The following is a 21,651-nucleotide window of genomic DNA, read 5'->3' as shown; positions in this document are numbered from 1 at the left end:
AACCCAGCATGCAAGACTAGTCAACCTATTGGATACCCTACTAAAGAAAATAATTATAAAAAAATTGTAACATTTGGCCGCTCAAACCACTCGGGCCTCCTAAAAGAGAAAACGGTACACCGTACACCCACTTTTAGAATGTTGCAACAAGTAGTAGCACACAGTAGAATACCTTTTCTTCTCGTGACACAGTGAGTTCCCTGGCGACTATGTTTGGACCATCATTTGTGCGCATCCAAAAAATCCAACTTTCCCATCTGGCGACGACGGCGACGTTCCTTGCCTTTTGCATTGCAACTTGCGGCGACAAGAGAACAAGGTGCTTCGCTGCTTCATGGTCCACCACACAGAACACGATGCTTTAGCTGATCGGCATTTCCATCCACTTTGGTTCAGAATCATCAATTCACCGGGTATGGTATTTGTGCTTCCATTGCAGTGCCAACCATACAAGGATAATATATGTTGATGATATCAGATATCTTAACTTTACACCCAAAAAAATGTTGCAATTTTAGTGTCATCGCAGTAGTTGTATTTTTATGCAGGCGTGAGACGATTTTTATGTGGACCGTTGACACGCAGTATATGTTCAGATCATCGTTTAAAATTTTAGTTTGAGACATTGGGGACCGCTGTAATCAGTCAAACTTTGGTTTTCGCTTAGGCCAAATGACCAAAATTTCACCTTCCAATTTGATTGATTTGTACCATAAAAAAATGAGTTTTTTTTGGCAAAAGTTGAATTTGGTTTGTACTCAATGTCGCCAAAATAATTTGACCAAAATTCAAACATATTAAATGACTCAAATTTGTCAAAATATGAACACGTCTATATATACTAAAATATGTTTAAATACATGTAATATTTCGACACGAGACGGAGCATCGTGGTGACATCTCATTGAAAACAGAATCACGATCGGGATGTCTTTCGAAACCATCCGATCACTTCGAATATCAGTGTTAGAGTGACGTGATGAGCGATACACGTGTAAGGAGAGAGTGCAAAAGAGAGAGGGACATATACTATTTGTGTAGTGTGCGACAGTGAGGAAGATAAAAAAAGGTAGAGCATGTTTTTGTGAGTTGCGTACAGTATACAGTGCGCACACAATATCATCAATCTTTTCTAAAGGTAGTCATGCATGTGATAAAGAGATAGGATTACTTGTACAACCACACCCACCCAAAATGACCACACAAACACAGTCTTAGGCTGGCTAATCACTTTGAGAGGAGGGACATGACATATAGATGACACATGATAAATGGATGTTCGTTTCGAGTGTCTGTGAAGCACTAGAGTGCCTTCTGCCTTGTATAGGGGTCTCCCAACGAAGAGTGCTCTTTATATATAGAGATAAATCTCTATCAACATATCGTCGTCGTCCAATCCTCGCGAGCAGTGAAATGCCTGTCGGCAGCTGCTGGATGGAATGAATGGGGCTTGCCTGCTCTCCCCCCCTGCTTCCGTGCTGCTCTCCGATGACTGAAATTGGTGGACTAATCTCAAGAGCAGGATGAGAGCGGGATAATATGTTAGCCTCAGCTGTTGAAGAGCACGGGAGTACGGATCGGAGCATGCAAAAGCACCATTAAACCGAGCACGGATCGGAACATTAAATTCAGAATAAATGCTACGGTAAAGATGTCGAAATTGAAAACAGGAGATTTGCTAGTACTAATTTTAGCACGCCACAAATATCAATAGCATTACTAACTATTGATATGTGACAGAAAATTGAGGAGGTAAACCAGGACAGGGTCAACCTTTACCCTCTCGACAGAACAGATTGAGCGAGAGTCAGAGAGCGTGACGTTAGATGGATGGATGTGGCATGCAGTTGGCAGAGCGGTGGATCCATGGTCGGTTGCACAATTCGGGGAAGGAGGGGCCAAGAATGGCGCTGGCTTGATCATATTCACTCCAACCACATCGACATCCAGAGCTAGCTGCCCTGCCGCAATCCATCATTCTCCTCACTCCCCACACTCCCACTCTCTCCGCCGTTCGTCTTCGTCTCCGTCTCCGTCTCCGGCCGGTGCCGGCGCGCGAGAGAGAGCGAACCGTTCGTCCTAGCGCTCCATGGGCGGCTACATCCCGGAGTCCGGCACCGGCACCGTCGTCCGCGCCGCCCGCGCCGGCGCCGGGCGGTACCCGCCGCTGGCCTCCCTGGTCGTCTCCACCATCGCCGCCTTCTCCGCCGTCATCGTCATCGCCGTCCTCCACTCGGTTCGTCAATCGGATCGGTTTCTTTTCCATGGATCCATGCGAATCGATCTCACCTCGAAGGTTTCTTACTGTTCTTTAATGGTGGCCGGTTTCAACTTGCAGGCGTACGACGAGGCGGTGTCCCGGACGCGGACGCTGCTGGGCCACAACCTGGAGCCGACGCCATGGCACCCGTTCCCGCACGACAAAGGCCGGCCTCCTCCTCGCGCCGCCCTCCGCTGCGCCCCGCTCCTCTCCTGCCTCCCTCCCCTCTCCCACCCACACCCTTCACCACCCAACGCGTCTCGCTCTCGCCGCACCAAGCAATGCCCGGCCTACTTCGCCGCGATCCACCGCGACCTCGCGCCCTGGCGCCGCCACGGCCATGGCGGCATCACCCGCGAGCTCCTCGACTCCGCGCGCAGCCGGGCGTCCATGCGCGTGACCATCACCGGCAACGGCCGCCGCCTCCACGTGGACCTCTACTACGCGTGCGTGCAGAGCCGGGCGCTGTTCACCGTCTGGAGCCTCCTCCAGCTGATGCGCCGGTACCCCGGCCGCGTGCCCGACGTCGACCTCATGTTCGACTGCATGGACCGCCCCGCCATCAACCGCACCACTGGCGGCCCCAATCCGCCATTGCCGCCGCCACTGTTCAGGTACTGCACGACCAAGGACCACCTGGACATCCCGTTCCCGGACTGGTCCTTCTGGGGCTGGCCGGAGACGCACATCAACCCCTGGGCAAAAGAGTTCCGTGCCATCAAGCAAGGCAGCCGCCGCGTGAAATGGGGCGACCGGGTGCCGCTCGCGTTCTGGAAGGGCAACCCTGACGTGGCGTCCCCGCTCCGCCTCGCCCTCCTCGCCTGCAACGACACCAACCTCTGGCACGCCCAGATCATGCGCCAGGTAAACAAACACAAAAACAAACAGACAAACAAACACAAATCCATTGATTCCCCAACACTCAAGATGACAACAATCACGATCATGTTGCGATGTTATGGATGTAGAATTGGGAGGAGGAGGCCAAGTCCGGGTACCGGCACTCGGCGCTGTCGACGCAGTGCGCGCACCGGTACAAGGTCTACGCGGAAGGGTTCGCGTGGTCGGTCAGCCTCAAGTACATCCTGGCGTGCGGCTCCATGGCGCTGGTGATCGACCCGAGGTACGAGGACTTCTTCAGCAGGGGGCTGGAGGCCAAGGTGAACCACTGGCCCGTGCGTGCCGATGTCGGCATGTGCGAGTCGATCCGGGACGCCGTGGAGTGGGGCAACGCGCACCCGGAGGAGGCCGAGCTCGTGGGCCGCCGCGGGCAGCGGCTCATGCAGGAGCTCGGGATGGACGCCGTCTATGACTACATGCTGCACTTGCTCACGGAGTATGCTAAGCTGCTTGATTTCGTTCCGTCGCCGCCGGACACGGCGCAGGAGGCCTGTGTGGGCTCCGTGCTCTGCCTTGCCGATGAAGGGCAGAGGAGGTTCCTTGAGATGTCCAAGGCAGAGCCGGCCACCGGCGAGCCATGCTCCTTGCCGCCGCCGCCGGCGGCGGCGGATGGATGATTGGATTGGAGCTTTACGGGTGCGGATGATCATTGAGGCTTTAGGATATGAGCATGCCCCTAGAGCGTAGGGAATTAGGGATCGATCGATGAAATCATGGAAATGGAGTTAGCAGTATATGGATATTAGCGTAGCGTAGCGTCTAAGCACATCTCGATCGATTTTCAAGCTGGTTTCTCTTGATCAATCTTGACTCTAATAAAAATGAGAACGTTGCTTAACGTGGGTTGAAATGGTTGGTTTTTTACAATCCGGGATGTTCTCCCAAGCTGTTCTCTCAACCCCCAACATCTCGGAATTCATTCCCATAATTTCAAAAAAAATGCCAAAGTCACCAAAACGGACAAAACGTCTCCGAGTTGACCATATGAAAACTGGCCCTGCTGTAAGAAAAACGGTTAAAGTCTTAACTTGTTACTTTGGGCTCATTGGAATGGACTGACCGTAAAACTGTGATTTTTGGGACAAATTATCAAAAAAGGGAACTCAATGAGAAGATTGCCCGGAAAACTGTGGTTTGTGAAGTTTACTCTTACTTCTAACAAGTGTTTCCATCATGGAGAATCAGACATTCTAGGTGCAATGTGCCTAATGCTATCTGCTGCCAAATGCCACTGTCACATTCTGATTTCCATCCATTTACAAGACAAACTGACATTTAAGGTTCTTAGATTTTGTATTCCTAAACGCCATATGTTATTTCCTTTTCCGTTGCCCTCGTCAAAATCCAGGCTCTCAACCACATAACCCATTTGCATTACTCCTAGTATCACGCTCTGCAATGCATATAGATTTTCGCATGCTTTGTGTAGTGGTCAAACCCAACTTTAGTTGGTTTTAAAGCAGCAGATTTTGGATCTCATGTTTCGCGGATTATTTTTGTCCTTAGAGCTCTTCAACGTTGCTTGTTCTTTGGGGTAAAATCAAATAGACAGAATGAAAACAGGATAAATTATAAGGTGTTTTGAGGAAAATCCAGCTCCAATCATAACGCAATGGACAATTGGACGTCTCTTGAGTCTTCTACACTAGGTGTGGAATAGCTTGACGTCCCTCTATACTGTTACTAGTCCTTCCTGTCATCCGTTGACACTCGGTGGCGGCAAGGCAGGACGCCGGTTCGCCACCACCAGTTTTCGGGAGTTTTCTTGCTGCCCACAACGCTCGAAATATAAAACAAAGTCGAAACACTTTAAACAGATTCCGGGGACTTTATATCTTTATTGTCATCATGCTTTCGGATAATTCTTTTGAGAGGAATCCATAGTTAGTTAGTAAAGACAGTTGGTAGAGAAGACAAAAGTTACTACGACTTTTATAGCAGCTAAGAGACCATCAGGCGAGAGGACAAGAAAAAGGGGCAGGCAACATGCTGCCGCAGCTTGCCAAGGCCCCGATAGAGTACGCAGGCAAGCAAACATGTGCAGAAACATTTATAGTTCATCCCATTCGACTAGAAATACTACATAGAGCAAAGCCCACGTCGGTGTCATCTAAGTCAACTGACGAGTAGCAAAATATTAAAGAAGCACGGCAAAGAAAGGCAGGTTTAGCATAACGAGGTGCCTCCCTTATCCTGTATTTGCCCTACCAGTGTATCTCGAGAGGATGAGGTTCTTCCTATCTGACGAACCATGTACAAAATGAGACCAGCCCGGAAAGATAGTAACTGGCACAACACTCCCCAAAATACGCTGCAACATGACAGGTCGATGGAGCATTATCATGACCAGCCACACTCAGCAAGCTAGCAACCTGCCACCATACTAATCAGGCCAGGTATCTGTACGTGTTGGCATTATCCTTGTCACGCTCCAAGTAATCCCTCGTGATGAGATCCTCAATCCGCTTCTTGATCGCTTTGAAGTCAGGCTGCAGTTGGCACAAAACCAGGTCAGGGATCGCAGTTTTGCAAGATACTAAACCAGCCAAAATGTCAATCAATAAACAGCCTACAGAACCATGAACAGCTACCGCATCATGGGATTTGAGGGCAGGGTAAATAACTACTTGGAATGACCCTCAAGAGTCAGCCAATGGTTATAAAAATGAATGTAAAATCACATAAACAGAAGGTGATGATAATGTTGGAGCTCCACAGTAGCAGGATATTCTAGTGAAATGTGACATTGCTATGGGCGCTACAGCAAAATTCCCAATTTCAAAGTACATGTGGGAAAGAGGAAATGTACTGCCAGTACCTTGAACATGCGGCTGAGCTGCTCCACGCATTCCGCAACGAGCTGTGTATGGGCCATAACTTTGCGGCTTTTCATGATACGCACAATTGATGCATCAATCGCGTACCTCCTGTCCTTGTCAACGTCTTCAACAACCTTTTTCTTCTCATCGACGGGAGGTAAGGGTATCTGCACATTATGTGGGATACGTAATCATAACATAGCATGAACGCAAATAGTCATAGCAGCCAGCCCAACAAAGAACAAAGAATAGGACATACCTTGATTCTTCGCATCCTGTCAGTAAATTTTGAATTGAACTCAAAAACATCATTGGGCGAGATAGATCTACCAGCTGGTTCTTTGGTAAGAATCTTGTATTTCGCGCAAGAGAGAGAATGGAGCAAACGAACAACATCATCATCTGACAGGTTTAGCTGTGTTACTATCTCCGAATAACTAAGCCTATCCGATCCATTGAATAACAGCAGCAACGCCGCCTGCCAAAAGAACAGGCATGTCAAAAATGCAAAACAGGTATACAAGTAGACAAATGGTATAGTGATGATGTACACACAATTCAAATAACTTACCTGATATGTTGTAACGATGAGCTCTATAACTTTGGTATCAAATTTTGCATTGATATTACAGGTTCCCAAGGAGTATATCCAGGTAAGTTTCCTGTGCTTTGTTCTTGTTTGATAGAACTCCTTGAAAACCTCTACGCATTTCACCTAATAAATGTTGAGAATAATAAATATCCAATAAAAATACAAAAGCAGGGACATTTCATCAATCAAAGAGTTAAATATGAACTTTGATAACTGAACTTAATTTTCAAAGATGGGCATGTACAGATGTACTGAAGCAGATACTTCACGAAGATAAGTACAAATTCAATATCTGAAATTCATTTTCAAAGATGGGCATGTGCCCCCAGAAAAAGTTATCTTACCATCTCAGAAGGGAGGTTTATATCAAAAGTTTTGTACGTTGGCCAGAATCCTGTTGTCAAGACAGTAACAGCCAAGTCTACTCCAGGATTCAACTCCGATTTTTCAGCTACAAACTCTTCAAACTTGGTTTGATGATCTCTTGCAACAGTCAGGTCAGTAACCATGCCTTCCATTTTGGAAGTAAACTGCCCCCCACACTGCTGCTTGAGCTTTGTCAGTATGCTTCTTTCATGTTCATCATTAGCACTCTTGTCAAAAAGCAATCTCCTTGCAAGTTTCTTCCTGCGAAATTGTCCCACACAATGAAGAACTTCAGATACGGAAGTTGGCTTAGAAATACCAAGCAAGCTTAAAAACCATTACCTGTAGAACTCAGCGAAGAGGTCTTTATCACTTATGTACGCAAGCAATCTTACGACCTGTCATTTACTGCCAACTTGAGTTTCATATACTCAAAAATTATGATAGCAAACAAAAGAAAAGGAATTGACGGTACCTTCTCCAAGGCATCTTCAATGGCTTCATCGCTGAGCTTTTCGCTGCAACCTTTCTTTAAAATGTTGTCACAGAAGGTGGCCAGCAATTCAGCACTCGAACTGCCAGAGACTCCCTTGTTGCAGAAGACCTCAAAGGCTTCTTTAAGTGCCTGTACAAATACAAGTCTACAAATGAGGCAGCATTCTAAATTTTTGTATGATAAAAGCAAGATGGCAAATATGAATGTATCGATCTGCAAACCTTGTGGAAGAGCGTATGGCCCTGGAAACAATCTGTCACATAAGCTACATACTTGTCATGCAGCTCAATGATTTTCCAGACAAAAACCTAAAAAGGCAAAAACACGTTAGATGACAGATCTACTGACAGAAGTGCAATCATATCAAGGTACACACCTGTTCCTGCATGCCAACCATGTCCTTCTTCTCTGGCTGTATAAATGATTAATTTAGAATATTTATTGACAGATAAATAAATCAAACAACACGAAATTGAACCATTCATGGGAGCACAACATTAACCACTAATTGGATAGATTCACAGCAAAAAATTAACGAAATGTCAATGTGCAGAAAATAAAAATGCATACACAAAAGCTATATGAAACTGGAAATATATGATACTTCGATGTAAATTAAATTGTCTGCAACAATTGAATAACCACAAACTAAAGGGTAACAAATGATGCAATTACTGAAGCAAATATCAGCACCTTCTTATTATTAGCAGAATCTTCTGCCTGCTTGACCAAGGCTGTACCCTCATTCGTAACATGCTGCAAGTATAATTCAATCACAATTTAGAATTAATTTGAAGGAGAAAAAAGAGTTGAGAGAGCGGCACTGTAGTTAATACCTTTTTAAACATGTTAGATATAGGTTCCAGCCCACGGGTGACTTTTGAAAAAAGTCTGTACATCCTTGAAAGATCCTCAACCTGTAACAGAAGAAAAATGAGTGGTCAATACTGTTCTTCATGACTACTCATTTGCTGTTCAAATATGTCTCAGTGTGATCAAACCTTATCATCACGAAGCAATGCAAAACATCCGGAGTGTTCCTTCTCCAAAAGTTGGGTTGCGTATTGAGCAAGCAATTCATTTTGCACTTTCTGTAAATCAGGGAAACATGATTACATAAAATGATACCAGACTATAAAATGAATTAGTTATGTTTTATTTCTCAATGAAAGATCGTTAAAATCTTCAGGATACTGACCTATGAACACATATTCGAAATGCATGCAGTACAAGTATTAATAGTCAAGAAATAGTCTGGAACTGGAACAGCAAACTCTTAACTAACCTCAAGCAACTTCGGCTCGCTATTAATATGCAAGTAGTGACCAACACGCTCCTTCTCTCTTTTCAGGCACTCCTCAGCCTAATGAAAGGCAGCAGCAATCCATTAGAGAAAAAATGCTACACATAAATAAGTGCACAGCCAGTCACAAAAGCCTTTTCCAAGGTACCTTTATCATGTAATCTGGACAAGAGTCCTCAACAATCCAGCTTTGAGCCTTGACAGAGTAGTAATCTGTAGTATCCTTGAGCAAGAAATCTTCAAAGTCATTCTCATAACACTCCATAATACCTAACCCAATTTCAACAAATATATCCAGGACATTCTTCAGCAAGGCCCTGTCAATCTGTTCACCTTCACGCTCCTGATCTATCTGTTGACGAAAGGCATTACAACACTCATGTCATATGTAAACAAATCATTTGATATAAATCCATATAGAAACCCAATAACTCACCAGAGCTATAACTGCATCTTTCACCTTTCCTTTGATCTCTTGAAATATCTGTCACCATGAGTTGGACTGATTATAACATACAAAAGCGAAAAGTATGCATAAAACAAGAGCTGGAGGGCAGGAAAATGACAGTTTACCAAGTCACGGAAGCAGATAAGGCCAACATCTTTAAGTGCAACAAGTGACCTCCGAGTGATGAAGTAACGGTCAAGATAATGGAAAAAACGTGAAAGCCACCGCACCATCACTTTATGGTTTGCCCACCTTTGTACTAGCTCCCTCAGCATAAACTCATCATGCTTCTCTCTTAATGATGGCAAGACCTACAATGATTTGAATATAAATGAAACAATGTGCTCCAAAGTCCAAAGAGAGAACATAAATTTATTACAGAAGATAACACAATGAGCATTCAGTTATTGGACAATATGTTAAATGTGGGTGACTCCTGCCAGAAAATCAGAGCATAATTATCACCCTGGTTTTCCCTACAGGATTACAAATACAAGGTAAATGGGCCATAATAGTCCCCCTAACAAAGTGAGTTATTCAACAAGACAGTTTTGGCAGTACACAAGGACAACCAAAAGTAAAGAGTGGGCAAAGTTCCAAAATGCAGGTTTCACTTTCCCAGCTAATTAAGATGGCATTTCTTTGTATAGCCGCTCCGGCCCCAAAATGATGGAACATAAATCAATGAAAGATTGATTCAACTGGCTTAAGGAACACACTGTCAAGTAAAAGCAGGTTCACTAATGTGTCAATACAAGCCAAATTAGATTTGTCATGCCTAGTAGTACCTAGTACCTAAAGTACCGAAAAAAATACTGAAAATGGATATACTGGAATTCTAATAGACCACAATGTCTGTCATTCACAGCCAGCAACACAAACCACCCTGCCCCTTCCAAAGAAAAATACACTAAATCTGTTCTTCTCCCAACCTAGGGGCGCACACAAATGCCAATCCACCAGTGCACGTCGACCAAAACCAAACCATAGTCAGATTGGTAAATGTTCGGGTGGACAGGGCAGGGGAATCGTAACCCACTGAACCAACATCACGGGCACAGACAAATCGAGGGCTCGTCTGGACACGACACGCAAGTACGCATTATTGGGACGGGACGAGTCAAGTCAGCTCACCATGGCGTTGATGTACTCCTGGAAGGAATCCTTGTACTTGTCGTAGAGCTGCTGCGAGTAGTCGTGCGGGGGCTTCTGCGTGCACATGTTGTATATCGTCCTGCACCAAGGAGAGAGACAAACAGAGGCGGAAACCCTAGATCAGCACCGGATCGGATCGAATCGAAACCGTAGAGAGAGAGGGAGAGAGGGGACGGAGGCGGCGGCGACGCACGTGTAGAGCATCATGTAGTCCTCGGAGCTGAACTGGGGCTCCGGCTTGCCCTCGAGGATGTTGATGAGCTTGACGATGCCCCTCTGCATGAAGGACCAGCCCTCATCCAGATCGATCGTCTTCCGCTCCTGCCCCGTCATCTTCGCCGCCGCCGCCGCAGCCGCCGATGATTCTGCCCCGCCGGCGGCCGCAAACCCTAGTGCCGCCGCGTGGGGGTTTGTTTCGTCTGGCTAGGTTTCGCGGGAGGTGAGGGAGACGGGGTAGCGGAGGGGTCAGGAAGAGAGAAGGAACCAGTTTCTGACTTATGAGGAGGAGGGACTCCGCCGTAACAAACAAGGTTCGCTTCCGCTTGCACGGGTGGTGTGCGCCGTCGGATCAAAATAGTGGACGGCCGAGATAAACGGGTAGGACGGGATCAGGTAGGTCGGTGCGCCACATGGACTGATGGACGTTTGGAGGTTGCACATGATTACGATGACGATAGCAATAACGAAGATGCCTCACAAGCTGGTTCGAAAAAAAAATGTCTCACAAGCTATGAGAGCTGCAACAAAAACAGTTTTGGAATTTTAATTTTCATTAAGCTATTTTAAACATAGGATTAGAATTGCACGTTCATATGGTCGCCGTCCCATAAGAATCACGTCATAAAATACATTGTTTTATTTTATTTTTCCAAGAACTTCAATGCACTCCCTTTGTATATATCTCTCTCTCCGTCTCTCTGATCCTCCAAAATTCATGTATTTATTTTTGTGCACCATTCAAAGGTGATAGCAATAATCAAGATGCTTTGCAAATGGTCAAGGGCTGCGATAAGAACTTCTTCCGATCGTAAGATTTTCCGAGGGATTTTGTGTAACTTTTGAATTCTCATTAAAAAATTGTAATGTCCTTTTGAACTATGAATACATTCTTGTGATCGACATAAGCTCAGACCATGTTTTATTTTTCTTTGAAAAATGTAATGCACTTTATCTCTCTCTCTAACTTCTCCAATAAATCCTAAAAAATCATGTATTTATTTCATGTGCGCACCTTTCAAAACTTGTAGGGATCACATGTAGGTTCCAGAAACACAACATGTTAAACAATTGACCTTTTGTGCTTGTAATCATTGCCTACGTAATTGACATATCAGTCTCGTCAAGGTGTCTCAGGCCACTCCCAGCGCTTCTCGCTTACTAGTTGTCCCAACAACGCCATGTCAGTTTGAAGGGACGGACAACCCAGCGCATCGCCTCTTCATTTACCCCAAGTAATAAATTACCGTTTGGATCTTCTACTCCAGCTTTCAGGCCTCTCTCTCCCATCTTCTCCTGCCTCTCTCTCTCACACATCTCAGACAAACTATCATCCAAGATCTTGCATCCATGAAAACTGTAGAGCTTGGGAGAGGCAAAATGGATTCATGATGATGCTTGGAGTATGAGGAAAAGAGTAATTTGAAGATGATAATCTGTAGAGCACCAATTACAAAAGAGGAAGAACTCTGAAATTTATCAGAAATTGGAGAATGCTGGCCATGAACTGTAGAAATTCAGGAGAATGCAGCAGGCGGAGGACCCCCACGGTCTGAGAGCGCGAGTCGTCCCGTCGGCGTCCAGCCCGGCGACGGCGCTGGGGAGCAGATGCGGCCGGGGTGCAGCAGCAGGTGGAGGGGGAGCGGAGGCGGCCAGGGTACAGTAGGTGGAGGGGAGCTGCAGCTTTGCCAGACCACATCGGGGGAGAAAGGGACGAGACACAGCGTCCGCACGGGATCGAGAAATTTAATGCGTGTGTTGGTGTACGAGCCAACGATCGTTCTCTACACAAGAATCGGCTCTTCCTCGTTTTACAATAACTGCAGTGACGCGTCATCTTTTTTCCTAAAATATTGTGCCATGGGACGAGCGCTGGGACTGCTCTCATGGGGTTTCTAAGCAATGTTGACAATATAAGAAGGGGGTTTTGTTTTGTCGGAACGGAAAAGATCTTCGGATATAAGTGTAAGGTCAACCGGATAATTATATTCTCCACTTAGACAAATTTGCGTGCATGTTGCACCTTCGTTGGGCCTGACATCAATGGACCACCCCCACCATGGGAGACTGGTGTTTCGGCATGGTAAATAATCCTATGCGAACCCATGCCCTGGAGACCCAGTGCCGGACCCATGTAATTACCGTGTGATGTGGATCAATGAAGAGAGATCAGAAGGAGTTGAGATTTGGGCCTAATTAGATTAGGTGATCCAACGATGGAAAACTAGGTCCGCCACATGGTCGCTGGTGAAGAGGGTCGTATATGATTTTATTCCTTTGGGCATCCCTTGCAACAAGGTGGACGTGGACTCTGCAAGCCACAACAATAAAACGTTGGCAATGTGTGAAAAGCAAGGTTTTAGGAATTTGTGTGACTCGTTGGCGAAGGGCCCAAAATAATCTCCAAACAGAAATTTTGGTGCGTCCCAAAAGACTTTGCACCTTAATGCTTGGATCAAGCAAATTGATACGTAGCGTGGTTGATCCCTATCACCCACATCCAGAAATTTAGGAATTATTTGAGCATCTTTTAAAAGGCCTGACTGCATACCGAGATCGGTGATTAACCTCAAATGCTTTGTGCAAGGTGCAGTTTCTTGGAAAAATGATGAGTTGCCTACACCCTGTTGCCTAGGAGGCAAGGGCACCCTCCTACTGCAGAACAAAGTTTGGAAGCGGAGTGGTCCGACCTCTTTGCTGTCTTCCATCGTCATCATGGTGTCTTGGGAGATCTTAACAAACAAATAAAACACGGGGATCTTCTGCTCCACAACTCCACGAGTAATATGGGTCGGAGACAGTACAACTTTTCGTCCAGATTAGTGACAGTATTCACCAAGATCAAAAAGCGGACAATTGGGTGCTTGCCGAGACATACCATACTGAAGCTTTGGTATCGAAGAGTAGGCTTTTGTCTTTTAGCCATTCCACACTGCGGTCACTGTACATATTCCGTTTCAAAAAAAAAAAAAACTGCATACATATTCACTCTCCTTAACTAATGGAATTCATAAAAAATGACTTTGCTTGAATAGAATGCACGGTCCTTACTGATTTAAAACAAATATTTTCTCTTTATATTAACCATTGTGAAGTCTAAATACAACCTCTCGTTACTGATACATAGATTACACAGCAGAAGGCGATCTCACAGGAGATATTGCTCAGAATTATCTTTGCAGCGCCTGGATAATACAAGAAAACTATATCGATAATACAACAATCGCACAAGCTCAACAACCAGTAGTACACCAAGGCCTGTCTCGGCGAACTCCCTTCTCTGTTACCAGGGCAGTTCTACCATAAGACAAGCCGCGCTCTACCTGACAACCCTCATGTACAAGCGACATATGTCAGCAGCACCAGGGTATCCACTTGGAGAAGCCAATGCTGGCGTGCCATGGCACAAAATATAGCATCTGTAAATATCAGGTATACACACCAGGTGTCACCGAACCGAGCACCCGGAGCCGATGATCAAGCCAAGTATCGGTAGACGTTCGGGTTCTCCTTGTCCCTCTCCAGGTAATCCCTCGTTATAAGATCCTCAATGCGCTTCTTTATTGCCTTGAAGTCGGGCTGCAAGGATAAGACCAGCAACCATGGTCAGGCCAAGAAATCAAAGGAAATTCGCTTAAACATGTACTCACTTACTGGCAGAAAAAAAGGTGAGGATACTGGTCAATGTCAAATGCATCGCAAGTGGATTAAATATTCTACGCTTTGACTTCGAAAACATAACTACTGAATAATCATTTGGGCTAGTGTGAGGATGTAAGTCTGAGGAAAAACAAAGCTACATAACAAGAAATAACTTGAATTCGACATACAAGTCATGTGAACAGAATGCAGGAAGACATTTCATGTGTCACTAGTGCCACTCCCCACAAATTCAAGAAGCAATACATATAACCACAGTTACCATCAGCTAACAAAACTTGAAGATTGTTCCATACCTTGAACATGCGACCAAGCTGCTCCACACACTCCATTACTAGTGTCTGATGACCCAAGACTTTGCGGCTCTTCATAATACGCACAATGGAAGCATCAATTGCATATCTTCGATCTTTGTCAACATCTTCAACTACCTTCTTTTTCTCATCAACTGGAGGTAGAGGTATCTGCAGATAAAAACAACAGCCAATGTTTTCCATCACAAACTGTAAAAATGCAACTCAAAGGACTGGAGATAAAGAAGCATAGAACCAGAAATACCTTAATTCTTCTCATCTTGTCAGTAAATTTTGAATTGAATTCAAATACATCAGTAGGAGAAATAGTTCTGCCAGCTGGTTCTTTGTTAAGAATCTTGTATTTCGCACAAGAGAGAGAATGAAGCAACCTCACTACATCATCATCTGACAGGTTCAGTTGAGTTACTATCTCAGAATAACTAAGTCTATCAGCTCCATTGAACAGTAGCAATAATGCAGCCTGCAAAAGAGAAAGAAAGAAACCATTAGTTCATGTCATCTGAAACAACAAGACCACAGACAATTTATTCTTACCTGGTAAGTTGTAACAATGAGCTCAATAGTCTTGGCCTCAAACTTTGCCGTGATATGACAGATTCCCAAAGAATATATCCAAGTAAGTTTTCTATGCTTTGTTCTTGTTTGATAAAACTCTTTAAAAACCTCAACACATTTCACCTACAAATTTGAGGGTTGTCAATGTTAATAATCTTACAGAGGGAGTAAGACCATAATAAATATTGATGACCTCAATATGTAAAACTACTGCCTGGCAGTTCCAATTGTACTAACAGTGGAGTGCAAGAAAACAGTAAATTTACCATCTCAGCAGGAAGGTTTATATCGAAAGACTTATAAGTTGGCCAGAATCCTGTCGTCAGAACGGTGACCGCCAAGTCTATCCCAGGATTCAATTCAGTGTGTGCACTAATGAACTCTTCAAACTTTGTCTGGTGATCTCTTGCAACAGTAAGATCGGTAACCATACCCTCCATTTTTGAAGTAAACTGGCCACCACACTGTTGTTTTAGCTTGGTCAGGATGCTTCTTTCATGCTCATCATTAGCACTCTTGTCAAAAAGTAATCTTCTTGCCAACTTCTTCCTGCCATCATCACCATGGAACATCAGACCCAGTACTAAATCGCTGGAACCTCCTATCTTCGTGAGCATACAAGGTATTAGAACTAATGTAGAAGGTTACAAACAATTACCTATAAAACTCGGCGAAAAGATCCTTGTCACTGATGTAGGCGAGTAATCTAACGACCTGATGAATAGTAAGTTCAAGATTAATATCCAAGTGAAAATAATGTATTAATGTCTCCACGTAAAAGATAACACAACCGAGTGATGCATGCACCTTCTCTAGGGTGTCTTCAATAGCTTCATCACTGAGTTTTTCACTGCCACCTTTCTTTAAAATATTATCACAAAAGGTGGCAAGCAATTCGGCACTGGAACTGCCAGAAACACCTTTGTTGCAGAACACTTCAAAAGCCTCTTTAAGTGCCTGTACAAAAGAATAATATTGCAAGCTAAGATCGGCAAAAAGAAATATCTGTTCCTTTAAAACATGAAGCACAAACAAACGAATAAACATATCATCTGACAAACCTTATGGAAGAGAGTATGGCCCTGGAAACAGTCGGTGACGTATGCTACATATTTGTCATGCAGCTCAATGATTTTCCGGACAAAAACCTAAAACAAAAAAACCCTTAGATGGTGAAATTGCCACAACGGAAGTAACAAAAGTGGGTTGGCAGCAATGCTGTATGAAAGTACGCACCTGTTCCTGCAAACCAACAATGTCCTTCTTCTCTGGCTGTAAGAATGATTGATTATTAGAGATTTACTTCAAGATGATGAATAAAGGAAAATCACTTGAAAAGCAGAGTCTGAAGTTCACAGGCACAGATAACTACTTGAGGGAGCAAAAGAAAGCATAAAACAAGCACCCAAAAATGCACAGTGTAACGTCCAATTTCTTGGTAAGGCACCCCTACCATTCAACCATGTAGGTTTGGATCAGGAGAACGGTAATTGATAAGAAAAATGAGAGGTGTTCAACCCAACCCAAATAAATGGCGAGCTCTAGCATGCATGCAAATGCTATAGGCTGGGCTACGAATAAGTAAATCATATTGAGATCCACAGAAACTATCAAACACATAATGTGTGGCAATAAATGTGCACCTTCTTATTGCTAGCAGCATCTTCTGCTTGTTTCACCAATGCTGTCCCCTCGTTAGTAACATGCTGCAGAATAGCATCACTTATATAGTGTCCAAAACACCAAATCGATCTATGGTGCAACTAGAGCATAACTTGCATTAGAGATACCTGCTTAAATATTTGAGAAACGGGTTCTAGGCCCCGAGTTATTCTAGAAAAGAGCCTGTACATCCTTGAGAGATCCTCAACCTACAGTAACGGATGTGAAAAGTCAATATAATTAATGTTGATCTTGATATATATTCAGGGATACAGCTCCCTTGTCAAACCTTGTCATCACGAAGTAATGCATGGCATCCAGAATGCTCCTTCTCAAGAAGCTGGTTTGCATACTGGGTTAGCAGTTCATGTTGCACTTTCTGGAATAATACAGGAAATATGTAAATGTTAAGTGGCATGTTAAAGAGGGGTGAAATCATGATAGATGTTCTTTCAGGAAGACACAACTAGATATTAATTGTGGAGTACACATTCATAGCTACAACCCACTCAAATCACCAAGAACAGAAAAGTCTGAGTGTAGGGGGGGAGGTGCATCTTTCCACAAACCTCCAATAACTTCTGTTCACTACTAGAATGCAAATAATGAGCAACTCGTTCCTTCTCCCTCTTCAAGCACTCCTCAGCCTAGTGAAAAGGACATCATCCAATGCAAACATATTATTGTCCTCCACCATAGAAAGTTAAAAACAAGTAGTAAGAACTACTGAAACTACCTTCAACATATAGTCAGGACAAGAGTCTTCCACAATCCAAGTTTGAGCCTTGATAGAGTAGTAATCTGCAGTATCCTTCAGCAAGAAATCTTCAAAATCATTTTCATAACATTCCATACTGCCTAAGCCGATTTCAACAAATATATCCAAAACGTTCTTCAACAGAGCCCTGTCAATTTGTTCACCCTCACGTTCTTGGTCTATCTGTTGAAGAAGAAGATTATCACACCCGCTTATATAGGAAAAAATATCTTATCAGACTACCATGTGATGCAAAGACTCACCAGTGAAATCACTGCACTTTTTACTTTCCCTTTAATTTCTTGATATACCTATACCACGAGAAAAAAGGTTAGAATCTAGAAGTAACTCAACTACATACAAAGAATATTACTGCCAGAATACACTTGTTTTACCAAATCTCGGAAGCAACTAAGCCCAACTTCTCTCAATGCTGGAAGTGATCTCCGCGAAATGAAGTATCGATCAAGGTAATGAAAGAAACGTGACAGCCATCGAACCATCACTTTGTGGTTTGACCACCTCTTTACTAGCTCCCTCAACATAAACTCATCATGCTTCTCTCTTAATGAGGGTAAGACCTACATGAAGTCAAAATGAAGCGTCAAGACAGCAAGTAAACAAACACAGAAATGTGGATGAGACATCAAAAAACGGATTGCCAAAACCTAAGTAGCTGAAATACCCATGTTACTATGAAACAGGGAACTGCAACTCTGTTATAGTGTTATGTAAGCAGTTAGCTTAGCTATAACCAACATCACGATAGAATAATAGAGTTTGGGTCGCTTACATGCAAGGCCTCTAGGATTTGAGGGCTTTATATTCTTCTGTACTCGTGAGCATTAAGCCTTAAGACTCTAATTTCAATCAAATTAAACGGCGGTATGCTTGGTCTAAAAACAGGGTTCGTGCAAGGACTACGGAGATGAATTGGGCATTGTTCTTGATCGGTACTACCTATGTTCCTAAATATAAGATGTTCTAGCTTTGCCGTAAGTGAGAACTGTACTAATATCTATGACATCAAATAAGTAGAATATGAAGATATATATCACAAAAGATTTAACAAAACTAATTTAGAGTTATCGGTGTTGGTAGAGTTTTTTATAAACTTGGTCAAACTTTAAGGATAAACCTAGAACATCTTACATTTAGGAATAAAGGGAGTATTTATTTTTTCTTGTGATCTTTTTTTTAGAAAATCTTGTGATCTCTTTGAGATTGCAGATACATGCCTACCCCATGACAGCAAGCAGATATTCCTAACCACAGGGATATCATGATTTAGGAGGCAAAACTGCTCCGTTGAGTCGTTTTCTCCAACAAAGCAATGGTGTATCCCTACATACTACTTTTGGTTTGAATGTGTGTTGTTGGGTACAAACTCTACATATCCACTATACTACTGTTGTACAACTTACAGGCTACATCAGAACCAACACCGAGAGCACATGAAGCAAAACTTATAGCAGTATGTACATGTATACTATACACAATCACAGAACTCAACAATATAACTATCAATCATGCAACCCTACCAGGTCTAGCAGCTGTCGGCGCATGAGAATTTAAATGCCAATCTATCGCACGCAGCTCATCCAACACGGTCGCTAAAATTAACAGCGGGGCACGGGCACAGAGAGACCCTGCTACTCACCATGGAGGAGATGTACTCCTCGAAGGACTCGCGGTACTTGTCGTAGAGCTGCTGCGAGTAGTCGTGCGGGGGCTTCTGCGTGCACATGTTGTATATCGTCCTGCGCGGCGCAACCGAAGCCGGTGGGATCAGACAGAGAAAGCGAAATTCTGGGGGCGGCAGGGGGGAGGAGGAGGAAGGGGAAGGGGGGGGGGGTGGCAACGTACGTGTAGAGCATCATGTAGTCCTCGGAGCTGAACTGCGGCTCGGGCTTGCCCTCGAGGATGTTCTTGAGCTTGGTGATGCCCTTCTGCATGAACGCCCACCCTTCCTCCAGATCGACGGTCTTCCGCTCGTGCGTCGCCATCGCCGTCAGATCGGGGCGGGCGGGGGGCTTCGCCGGAGGAGGAGGAGGAGGAGGGTGGGGGGGAAGAAGAGGCTGACGGAGGGAACCCTAGCTGGCCTCTCCCCTCTCCGCGTGAGAAATGGGAGGACGAGGAGAAAGGGGGAAAAGGGAACGGGGGTCTGTGTGTTCCGATGTATGATCTGGCGTGTCTGAATGCAGAAACAGGGGAGAGACGGGGAGATGGTCGCCGCCGCCAGCTCGACACATGGGCTAGGATGCTGATGGCACGTTTCTATACTAATAATCTACTAGCAAAACAACCCGTGCGATGCTACGGATCAACGGAAAGTGTATCAAGCACGAGCTGGTGGAGACGAAGACTGGACATTGATTTTTTTGATTGGATTGATTTTCATACTGAGATTGATACCGAGATTTTTTATTTGGGTTCGGATTGATTTCCATACTGAGATGGATACGAAGAATTTTGGATTTCATGCTAAGGAGATTGATTTATTTTAGAACCGTACGATAACTTTCGGTAAATCTAAACCGTAGAATTTCTGCTACTGAAATCGTGAATAAGGCGGGAGGGAAAGAAAATAAGGGGCAGTGGCATATTGATTGTAATTTTAACGAAGTTGACCGACCAACACTGACCAACGGCGCCCACCCATCACCACCGATTCCAATTTAATATATTGTAATAGATTATTATTATTATTATTATTATTATTATTATTACTTGGAGTTGGTGGTGATGGTACGGTCGCCCTCCAGTTAAAATTACAACCAATATGCCACTGGCCGTTATTTTCTTTTCCTCCGGTCTTTTTCACGATTTTTCCTACTCCATCTTACAACCGACGCCACCACACCCGCATGCCGACCTCGACAGCGCCATGAGTTACCTACACAGAAAATGAAAATAAATAGTTTGTGATTTTATTGACCCGTAGCAACGCGCGGGCATACCCGCTAGTAATATATTAAATTGGAGTTGGTGGTGATGGTACAGTCGCCGCTGTAGGTTAACTTCGTTAAAATTACAACCAATATGCTACTACCTGTTTTTTTTTTCCTCCAGTTTTTTACGATTTCTCCTACTCCGTCTTACAACCGACGCCACCACACCCGCATGCCGACCTCGACGACGTCATGAGTTGCCTACACAGAAAATAAAATAAATAGTTTGTGATTTTGTTGACCGTAGCAAGGCGCGGGCACACCTGCTAGTACTTTATAATAACTAAGCTTAGATTATTATTAAGCACGAGATAGTAAAGTCTAAGATCATTAATAAACTCGAAAATGTTTGGTAGATTTCCGTGGTACTGTAACTTGAACAAAAAATTTACTAATAGAGGGATGGTTTTATTTTAGCGTCAGCCAACGATTTTGTTACAAATGGTAGGAATAAAAAAATGTAAATACAGATGCAAAACAGAGATTTTTATAACATGAAAATTTCATAAATCTTCGCATGAATGTGAAAAGCACGTGGATTTTGTTAAGCATAGTCAAATGAAAGTCAAACCACATGAAAATGTATAATAAAGTGTTATTATGCCGATAAACTCTCGTATCGTGCGGATTCTGAACTATGCTGATAATGAATTATGATGTGTTGGTAATGGCGGTGAACACGTAGATCAAATATGCATGGACACCATTTTTCAAACATGGGATTCAATAGAAGCTTGGATTAGTAATTAAAGTCGTAGGTCATTAAACTTGAAAATTGTTTGGTGGATTTCCGTGGTTCCGTGACTTGCATAAAAATTCTAACGGAGAGACATTTTTATTTTAGCGCCATCCAACGGCTTTGCTGCTACAAACCTTGGGCGTCCTCAAAACGTACTAACCAAATGTAAATACAACTACAAGACGGAGATTTTGATTACATCAAAACTTCATATACCTTCGCATGTTCATTCACATGAATATGAAAAACATGTGAATCTTATTAAGAAGAGTTGAATAGAAGTCAAGCCACATGAAAATGATGTGTAACTAAAGTGTTATTATGCCACTATAAACTCTTGTATCGTGCGGTGAGCTATGAAGATAAATGGGTTGTGATGTGTTGTAAACTGCAATGAATATGGAGATCGGCGCCATTTTTTCAAACATGAGGAAATCTACAATGAAAAGCCATAC

The 21,651-nt window shown here is 43.8% G+C and overlaps 3 protein-coding genes across 4 annotated transcripts; 1 reads left to right on the top strand and 2 right to left on the bottom strand.

Moving 5' to 3' along the window:
• The first annotated feature begins 1,313 nt into the window (after window positions 1-1,313).
• LOC100833483 (O-glucosyltransferase rumi homolog) lies at window positions 1,314-4,010 on the top strand. Of its 2 annotated transcripts, XM_024459507.1 has the most exons (4): window positions 1,314-1,645; window positions 1,741-2,236; window positions 2,339-3,124; window positions 3,229-4,010. In XM_024459507.1, exons 2-4 carry the CDS (start codon window positions 2,090-2,092, stop codon window positions 3,775-3,777), a joined length of 1,482 nt encoding a protein of 493 aa, XP_024315275.1. In that variant the 5' UTR covers window positions 1,314-1,645; window positions 1,741-2,089; the 3' UTR covers window positions 3,778-4,010. The 2 variants fall into 2 exon arrangements, with proteins under 2 accessions (XP_024315275.1, XP_003566555.1); XM_003566507.4 differs by lacking the exon at window positions 1,314-1,645 and having other exon boundaries at window positions 1,720-2,236.
• A 1,117-nt stretch (window positions 4,011-5,127) lies between these two features.
• On the bottom strand, window positions 5,128-10,830 carry LOC100824990 (cullin-1). The gene is made up of 18 exons (XM_003568884.4): window positions 10,533-10,830; window positions 10,319-10,418; window positions 9,310-9,495; window positions 9,173-9,220; window positions 8,885-9,088; window positions 8,719-8,796; window positions 8,435-8,524; window positions 8,270-8,350; window positions 8,127-8,189; window positions 7,810-7,845; window positions 7,655-7,741; window positions 7,413-7,562; window positions 7,280-7,335; window positions 6,916-7,198; window positions 6,551-6,694; window positions 6,239-6,457; window positions 5,979-6,146; window positions 5,128-5,649 (listed from the first exon to the last, which is right to left on the bottom strand). The coding sequence occupies exons 1-18, from the start codon at window positions 10,670-10,672 to the stop codon at window positions 5,548-5,550; spliced, it is 2,235 nt and encodes a 744-aa protein (XP_003568932.1). The 5' UTR covers window positions 10,673-10,830; the 3' UTR covers window positions 5,128-5,547.
• A 2,776-nt stretch (window positions 10,831-13,606) lies between these two features.
• LOC100824498 (cullin-1) lies at window positions 13,607-19,670 on the bottom strand. The gene is made up of 18 exons (XM_003568882.4): window positions 19,373-19,670; window positions 19,167-19,266; window positions 17,902-18,087; window positions 17,770-17,817; window positions 17,486-17,689; window positions 17,319-17,396; window positions 17,039-17,128; window positions 16,878-16,958; window positions 16,731-16,793; window positions 16,324-16,359; window positions 16,149-16,235; window positions 15,895-16,044; window positions 15,746-15,801; window positions 15,354-15,636; window positions 15,067-15,210; window positions 14,774-14,992; window positions 14,512-14,679; window positions 13,607-14,134 (listed from the first exon to the last, which is right to left on the bottom strand). Exons 1-18 carry the CDS (start codon window positions 19,510-19,512, stop codon window positions 14,033-14,035), a joined length of 2,235 nt encoding a protein of 744 aa, XP_003568930.1. The 5' UTR covers window positions 19,513-19,670; the 3' UTR covers window positions 13,607-14,032.
• Window positions 19,671-21,651: the final 1,981 nt, after the last annotated feature.

Source organism: Brachypodium distachyon, chromosome 2 (assembly GCF_000005505.3).
Source record: "Brachypodium distachyon strain Bd21 chromosome 2, Brachypodium_distachyon_v3.0, whole genome shotgun sequence".
In the NCBI taxonomy this organism is placed as follows: Eukaryota; Viridiplantae; Streptophyta; class Magnoliopsida; order Poales; family Poaceae; genus Brachypodium; species Brachypodium distachyon.
The sequence above is the reverse complement of the archived record's forward strand: the minus strand, read 5'-3'. Positions and strand labels throughout refer to the sequence as shown.

What these genes read in the sequence shown, in the direction of transcription:
- LOC100833483 (XM_024459507.1), top strand. Translation starts at nt 2,090, where the DNA reads ATGGGCGGCTACATCCCGGAGTCCGGCACCGGCACCGTCGTCCGCGCC. An exon ending in TCATCGCCGTCCTCCACTCG is followed by an intron (nt 2,237 to 2,338) that starts GTTCGTCAATCG and finishes TTCAACTTGCAG; the next exon opens with GCGTACGACGAGGCGGTGTC. An exon ending in ACGCCCAGATCATGCGCCAG is followed by an intron (nt 3,125 to 3,228) that starts GTAAACAAACAC and finishes TTATGGATGTAG; the next exon opens with AATTGGGAGGAGGAGGCCAA.
- LOC100824990 (XM_003568884.4), bottom strand. Translation starts at nt 10,672, where the DNA reads ATGACGGGGCAGGAGCGGAAGACGATCGATCTGGATGAGGGCTGGTCC. An exon ending in AGGAGTACATCAACGCCATG is followed by an intron (nt 9,496 to 10,318) that starts GTGAGCTGACTT and finishes AAATCATTGTAG; the next exon opens with GTCTTGCCATCATTAAGAGA. An exon ending in AGCTCAGCCGCATGTTCAAG is followed by an intron (nt 5,650 to 5,978) that starts GTACTGGCAGTA and finishes TGCCAACTGCAG; the next exon opens with CCTGACTTCAAAGCGATCAA.
- LOC100824498 (XM_003568882.4), bottom strand. Translation starts at nt 19,512, where the DNA reads ATGGCGACGCACGAGCGGAAGACCGTCGATCTGGAGGAAGGGTGGGCG. An exon ending in CATTACTTCGTGATGACAAG is followed by an intron (nt 16,959 to 17,038) that starts GTTTGACAAGGG and finishes CCGTTACTGTAG; the next exon opens with GTTGAGGATCTCTCAAGGAT. An exon ending in ATGCTGCTAGCAATAAGAAG is followed by an intron (nt 16,360 to 16,730) that starts GTGCACATTTAT and finishes TCATTCTTACAG; the next exon opens with CCAGAGAAGAAGGACATTGT.